Genomic DNA, 7,886 nt, shown 5'->3' with positions numbered 1-7,886 from the left:
GGCGCTCTCCACTGACAGAGAAGAATCACTGCAACTAAGTTAAAAGTAAGTGAGGACATGAGAGTGATCAACTAATGAGTACTGAGCTCTATGCCTGATCAAGGAAATAATCTGGTGGATGACAAATAGGTCTGCATATACAGTGGAACCTCGGCATCTCGGAAGCCGAACGTTTTGGTTTTCAAATGCCGAAAACTCAGAAGTAATTGCTTCCATTTTCAAATGCGCCTCAGAAGTCGAACAGCTTCCACTGTGTGTTTGTCAATTTTCTCAGTAGATTTTGCTGACTGCCCATTGCTCCTCGGTTTTTGAACGTTTCAGAAGTCAAATGGTCTTCTGAAAGGGATTATGTTCGAAAACAGAGATTCCTCTGTAATGAAATATTTTAGACATTGTCTCACCCGGCCGCCCCTTCTGGGATAGGCTTTGTCTAGGTGTACATCTACAGATCTTAGAAGGTGCTACTCATGCTGATAACCCAGGAGCAGATCTACATGATTTCCCAATCAGCCACATGATTATTTCAGCACTAGAAAAGCATAAGGCAGTGGAAGAATTGACAGCTGTACTGAGCAAACAACAGTGCATGCTGCTTGACCTTCTGCTTTCTGGAATTGCAAAAGCTGAGATTATGCTGGCCCTGAGAACGTTCTGGAAAAGGACTTGTCCTTCTTAAGAGATTTCAGGGAGGAAACAACATCCCTTGCTTTTCCTCCAGCAGCACCATGAATGTAACCAACCTGTTGTTTTCTCACTCCCCCCCCCCTCCACCCCCGGTGGTCTCTTGAAGAGACCCGTAATCTGTGTACATTTGGATTCTTGGAAGGAACAGCTTGAACAAGTTCCACCTTTTTAAATACTATGCTGTGGATTTCTTGTGTTTGAAATCTCCATGTGAATGGTTAATAAGCTGGTGTCATATTGGAAGGTGATAAAGAACCATCTGGCTTCCTTTGGTTGTTTCCTGAATCCTCCTTGAGAAGTGTCACCTCCCAGGAGCGAGTCAGTGGCTGGGATGCAAATGGCCAGTGACACTCTCCTTCCCGGTCACTGGTTGTTGAAGAAGCGCCGCATCACAAAGTGGCCCAGCAAAATCACGGCGGCCACTGTCACCACGTACTTCCAGTAAACGTTGCTTAAGTCCAGTGCTGCCGCCTAGAGGAGGAGGGGGAAAAATACTGTTACCTGCAGAAATGTTGGGAGGACCCATTCCAGGGCAACCACAGCAATTTCTTGGCATGTATTTCCCCACTCCCTGAAAGAAAAGTTAGATGCCACGAAGGTGCGCCAACAGCTTATGGAGGCAAGCCTGAGGTTGCACAGGTGCACCAACAGTGTCGATCTGGCACATACCCCCAAGGCCCTGCACACCCCGATCTCTCCCCCAACACCTTCTCAGTGGACAGCAATGACTCCACGGTTGGGAGGGCAGCAGCCTGGCATTGCCCTACTCCTGCCCACCCCAGATCAGCGCCAGCATACTTTCATAGTAAAAGAAATGTGTGTGTGTCTTTTTAAAAAACCAACCCACTCATCTGGTTCACTGGTTCACTTACCCATCCTCCCTGCTGGGCAATCCACTGGGCAATGCGGTTTCTAAGCACAAAGTCAGCCATGTAGCGGGCGATCCTGCTTAGGAAGCCGGTCAACCCCTGCTGGTACACATGGATTGCCATCCTGTAGCCGAAGCCCAACAGTGCTATCACACGACCCCAGTTGATGCCACTCTCAAACAAACTGCGGAAGAGACCATATTATTATTCTTAGAAAATTCAGGCTACGTTTTATGGCCAGCTCTTTGCTACCCTCTACTGAGGCACAGCTTGTTCGCAGTCTGCTGCTGTAGCATTAAAAGCAACTTTCTGACCTGGCCCCTCACCATTCAACAGCGTGCTAGCGTCTTCCCCTGAGCAGTGCTAAGGCACAAGGGATATTTAACAAGACTTTTAGATTGCGGGGGGGGGGGGGGAGGCTGTGTATATGCCTTCAGTCACTCAGATCTTGTTCAAGCTGTTCCTTCCAAGAATCCAAATGTACACAGATTACTAAAATGTAGATACTTTCTATTCAGGTACTTTTCTACAACTGAGAAGTGTGCGTCCCGGAAGGCCAGCCACGTGGGCTTCTCAAGGGCTGCAACTCCTCTGGAAGTGAGGTTTCATTCATTCTGTTTCTAATCTACCTTTCATCATAAAGGGATCCCCGGGCTGTGTACAGCAAATGATAAATACGACAACACAGCAAATATATAGGGGGGGAGGGACCAGAGACCACGAAAACATCTATTTTACAGTTAAGAATCACGATGAAGAACAATTCTCAGCTCACTCCTCCCCAAACGCCTGACAGAACGAAAAGGTCTTTACTTGACTATGAAAATGTGTGGCCAATCCACAGCTGGGAGGCCACAGTAGAGAAGGCCCTACCCCAAGTCACCATGTTAGGTGGGACCAGGAGTAAGGCCTCCTCCAGATTGTAAGACTTGAAGTGGGAGATATTGGGAGAGGTGCTCCTTCTATAACATGCAATAAAAAGAGGTAGAAGCATCCCAAGTCGGCAGAATGGACTGTCATTTCATTCTGCAGGTGGTGATGACTTTTTAAATATATATAATATTCATACAAATATACTAATATTCATACAAATAAAAATGAAGAAACAACTTTGTAATAAATTTACACTTAAAAGCACACACGCGCAAATATAGTACTCCCCACCTGTGGCTTCAAATGGTACCTCTCTCCCCTAAATTCTGCTTGAAGCCAGTACTGCCTTAGCTGTTTTAATTCTGAATTTTAGATTGTTGTAACCTGCCTTGGGACCTGCTGGCAAAGGGTAAGTAATAAATATTATAAAAATAAAAATAAGAATATAATGAGATCTGCTTCCAAAAGTCATATTGGAACAGGGTTAAGGCTCAGTCATGTAATTTCATCTAAGCAGAAAACGAATTTTCTTCTGTTTGTACAGCTGCAACACCACATTATGTTCATACTGCGAAGTATAAGCACTGATCTGTGGCAATGAAAAGCACAAAAAGTGATGGGCTGTGGCAAATCCTATCCTCAGTTGTAACCCATGGCGCCATTTACACTGGAGGTGCCCATAATCTACAGTTGAATAACCCAGCAAATAAATTTGACCCTGTGTTCAAGTGCCAGCAACATGGTCGAAGGAAAACAGTGTTCACTGTAGTAGCAAAGCAGCACATACTTGGATGCCTTTGGCATCCAAGAAGAAAAGGGGAAAAATAAGACTTGTGAAAGCTGAGAATTGCTATCCACATAAACAGCAAGACACATCCCATATGATGCCTGCTCTGGCACTTAAATCTTCAGGATAGCTCTGCTCTGGGTACCACAGTCTTTAGGGGGAAGAAGTAGGGCCTTTTCTGAGGTGGCACCAGAACTATGCCACCTCTTTTTGCAGGATGCTCAGAGATGCTTGCCAGTCAACTTGGCTAATATTTAACTGAATTTTACATGCATTTCAACTTGATTGTTAGCTGCTCAGAGAACCCCTTTGGCTTACTGGCAGAATAATAAAAAAATCACAACAGGATTATCATTATTTTTGTGATGGTTGTTGTGTTTTTTTTTTAAAAACAACAACAACAGAATTATAAGACAAAATGAGACTTAAACATGGAAGCATGTCTCATTAGGTTGCATAACCTTGAAGATTTGTGTGCCATTGTAAAAAGCTCAGCAGGCATAGGTATGGAATGGAGAGAGTTCACACACACATCATCACTGAAAGAGAGGGAAGAGAAAGCACTGTAGGTTAATTTACCTGGTTGCAGCACACTGACCACCTCAAGGTGGCAAAGGGGTGAGAGCAACGCTGCTTGGCTTCCCAAGGAGGGGAGAGCAGGAAGAGAGGACACAAGAGACAGTTAAACAACATTCACAGGGAACGAGTATGGGTGCACCCGTCTATAGGCATGTATGCGCTGTGGGTCAGGGAGCAGAAAGAGAATTATGAGGGAGACCTCTGACCCAAATCCTTCTTTTGGCAACTGACCACCATGCACAAGCTCAGGGCCGCAACAAAGCTGCTTTGTCGCCAGACCACCTATGGTAATTTTCCTACCTGCCTGCTGGTTTAGAAAGACCTTGGCAAGAGGGAATGGATTGATCCCTTCACTTTGCAACATGGCACGGGGAGGGTCCAGATGTTTGGGCTCACTACTTTGAGCAGAGTTTCTGCAAAATCTCCTACCTTGCTCACACAAGTGGCGTGAACATGCAATTAAAGCTGTGTGGGTCAGAAAATGACAGACAAGATGGAATCCTTGTAGTGGCAGCATTTTTTCCTTAATAAGGACAAAAAATGGGCATGAAGTCTCTTCCTAAAAACTGCAGTTACGTATCTAGTTCACACTTACTCCCCTGTTTTAATCACCCACTTTTCTGTAATGACTTTTGTGAAATATGCTACTATTGGAATTCTTAGTAATTTTTCACCTGCAAGAACATCGTAAGACCTGGAGGACAATAGCCTGATATTTATAAATGAAACAAGTACGTTTTAAAAGTTGCTGTCCTCCAACCCCAATTGTTGTCGTCATTATCATTATTCTTTTCCCAGAGAATATGAATGCAATGACCCAAATCTCTCTCTCTATATGTCTTGTGTATGTTTAATTTTTGTTCAGTCATATTGTTGTCCTTTATTTCTTTATTGTTATAGGTTATTGATGTATATGTTTTTATTTAACTAAATAAACAGATTTTTTAAAAAAGAAATAATCTCAATTAAAACCAAAACAACATCAATAAAATCAAAGCAAACTACATTAAAGCAACAAGCCCAAAATTTGTCTCAATCTTCTCCCTCTTCTTATGAGGGAACCTAACAGAGCAACATCTGAGAACTCTTCATATCAGAAAATTGAGCCAGCCTTTTACTTTTTGGAGAGGGAAAAGTAGAGGCTGGGTGACCTACCTGGAAGCTATTTTGACGAAGTACGCATAGGCATTGTCCCTGGAGGGCTTCAGTGACTTCAGCATCTCAGAGAACTCGCTGTCATACCGTGCATTGATGTCATCCCCTATGGTGGCCAGGCGCCTGCCCACTTGGTTGTTGATGCTGCCCAAGAGACGAATGACCGTGTTAGACATGCCTGTGGAGGCAGACTGGCATCCGGCTTGCATTTTGGGTATAGGTTTCAAATATGTGCTCTTACTTGTCATGCTCCGGCTGCATCACAGCTATTTCTGGATCTATGGGCACTTCCTGCCCAGTCTGCTCCTGCTCCTGTTGGTATCGATAGAAAACGTAGCTCTGGAAGACCTCTTCTGTCTGCTGTGCCACCTGGTCTTCTGCAAAAGGGCAACAAGGAGGATAAGAAAACAGGCACCTCCATCTGGAGCAGAACATGTGGTATTCCAGATGCTCCAGCTCCCAGCCTGATCTTCTGCATATTTACTCTGATCGGATTGCATTTATTAGGGCAAAGTTAGAGAGCCTGTGGCCCTCCTACAGCTCCCATCATACCTGACCACTGGCCACAGTGGCTGGGGCTGATGGAAGATGGAGTCCAACAATGTCTGGAGGGTCACGGAGTCCCCATCCTTGCTATATATGGGAGCTGAACTCAACTGCCTTCTCCCACATGAACCTGGCCACCAACTGAGATCTGCTTTTGAGACCCTTCTCTGGGTTTCCCCCTTTGAAGGCTAAGCAAGTAGCAGTGGGTTGTTGTTTAGTCGTTTAGTCGTGTCCAACTCTTCGTGACCCCATGGACCAGAGCACGCCAGGCACTCCTGTCTTCCACTGACTCCCACAGTAGCAGTGGGAGACAGGGCCTTTTCTGTGGTGGCATCCACCCAAGCTCCTTCCCTAAAATCCATCAGCACTTCATTTTCTATCTTTTAGGTACCAGCCCAAGCCCATCCTGTTCTCTTGTGCTTTTAATGACTTTAATAAACAGTATTTGAGGTCCTTTTAAAACAAATATTTCTGCAATTTAATAATTGCTTCATCTGCGTTGTAATATGCTAGTCTTCATGTTTGTCAATTCTGTGAAGGACTGAACTAGACATGCCATTCAATTGCCCCAATGGGAATTTCCCTTGGAATGTAAATAGCAGGTTTGGAGAAGTGATTTTTGCAGCGCTGGCAGGAAGAGAAAGAGGTTTAGAACAACAGCAACACTCTTTAACCCCAAGGGTCCAAGGTGCTCAGACTTCCTTGTGGCTGCTTATTTATATAACAAAAAACTTGCACACTAAGTTGCATCTAGTTGGCCCCAAGGTGAACTACTTTGAGGCATCAGATTCCTGATCAGCTGCACCTGCTGAATTTTCTTCTTCTGTATAACTACTTAAAGGTGCAGGAGCCTTGTCCTCTGGCACAGGGACACCCTTAACTGTTGCACATATACCAAAGCAAAATTTCACTGGAGAACAGTGGCAGCGGTTGACTCACATCTGTTTTGAGGAATCCCAAATCTCAGGCTTGTATCAGTTTAGCAAATTTGCACTTGGATTTCATTACTCTAATCTCTTTCGGTTTCATGGAACTGGGCTGTTTCCAGCTAAGCACCGCCTGACTCAATGTAGATTCACCCCTGGCAGAGATTCACTTTTGTTTTTGTTACAGGTAACAAGGAAAGACGGGAAACAGACAAGGTGTGGCATTCTGGAATTCTGCCTACAGATACAAAGGAGGCGGGGAAGATACTGTTGTGGTTTTTTTTTTAAAAAAAATAAGGTAGACTAACTGTTCTCTGACACTCCATCTCAGAGCTAGGTGTGGTTGTACAGACTTGGAAAAATCCAACCTTTCTAAGGTCTACTGCTTGAATTGTCACAGTTGTGAAGTAGGTCGAAGCTGAAAACGCAGTGGCTGAGAACTGAACAACTAAGTACAGTGGTACCTCAGGTTACATACACTTCAGGTTACATACGCTTCAGGTTACAGACTCCGCTAACCCAGAAATATCACGGGTTAAGAACTTTGCTTCAGGATGAGAACAGAAATCGTGTTCCGGCGGCACGTCAGCAGTGGGAGGCCCCATTAGCTAAAGTGCTGCTTCAGGTTAAGAACAGTTTCAGGTTAAGAACGAATTAAGTACGTAACCAGAGGTACCACTGTAAAAGAAACACAGAGAACGCCAATTTACTGATGGTGCATCCATGAAGCTCTATAAGGAATGAGGAACCTGTAGCTTTTCAGATGTTGGTGAACTACAACTCCCATCAACCCTGCCCATTGGCCATGCTGGCTGAGTTTGATGTGAGTTGTGAGTCCATCAACATTTATAGGAAGATCCCTGAGACAGCTCCCTCTTTGCTGTGCATCAGAGCCCAAGCTAGACATTCAGCAGAGAGGCGAGTCTGGAAAGCTCTGTCTACTCAATTCTCATCTCAGCACTGGGCTTTCTTTAAAGCTGCAAAAATCCTGTGAAAGGCCCTACGGACATGTCATACCGGAAATCAGGGTTTAATGCAGGCCTCTGATGCCTCAAAGTAGAAGGGAAAGGGAGACCACAATTTGACAGAGAGAAGGCGGGGGTGGGAGGAAGGAGTCAACTCTTTCCCCTGCACTCACCCTCATCCTCCAGCTCCTATTAGCAGGCAGGCAGGAGCCTTGGAATCCCAGCTTGTGGGGCGCAAACAGCTGGCAGGGGAGTGAAACGAAGTGGGAAGGCAGGAAGAGAGATGCTTAACCCTTCCCCACTGCTGGAAATTCAGTCTTCTGCCAGCTATTTTTTTTTTCAGATGTTCAATGGAGATCTGGGTCTACTGCAAAATGATTAGGTTTGGCTATGCACCCAGACTGCAGACACAACCAGCGAGATTAGACAAGGCACATTCCATGGATTTTCGACAAGTACAGTCAAGGGCAGAGTCTGCTCAGCAAGGATTTTACCATCTCCA

At 45.0% G+C, this 7,886-nt stretch overlaps 1 protein-coding gene and 1 long non-coding RNA gene across 2 annotated transcripts in view; one reads left to right on the top strand and one right to left on the bottom strand.

The window, feature by feature from the left end:
* Positions 1-846: 846 nt before the first annotated feature.
* The window catches only part of BAK1 (BCL2 antagonist/killer 1), a 34,330-nt gene continuing 27,290 nt past the window's right edge, over positions 847-7,886 (bottom strand). Inside the window, exons 3-6 of the mRNA XM_081866264.1 lie at positions 5,189-5,324; positions 4,948-5,091; positions 1,557-1,737; positions 847-1,155 (exon numbers count right to left, since the gene is read on the bottom strand). Coding sequence (XP_081722390.1) covers positions 1,048-1,155; positions 1,557-1,737; positions 4,948-5,091; positions 5,189-5,324 — 569 coding nt within the window. The 3' untranslated portion in view covers positions 847-1,047. The remainder of the gene's footprint in view (positions 1,156-1,556; positions 1,738-4,947; positions 5,092-5,188; positions 5,325-7,886) is intronic.
* LOC309344101 lies at positions 5,337-6,700 on the top strand. The gene is made up of 2 exons (XR_014157618.1): positions 5,337-5,702; positions 5,804-6,700. It is a non-coding gene; the product is annotated as an uncharacterized lncRNA (long non-coding RNA).

Source organism: Podarcis erhardii (genome assembly GCF_964252035.2).
Source record: "Podarcis erhardii genome assembly, chromosome: 6".
Classification (NCBI taxonomy): Eukaryota; Metazoa; Chordata; class Lepidosauria; order Squamata; family Lacertidae; genus Podarcis; species Podarcis erhardii.
The sequence above is the reverse complement of the archived record's forward strand: the minus strand, read 5'-3'. Positions and strand labels throughout refer to the sequence as shown.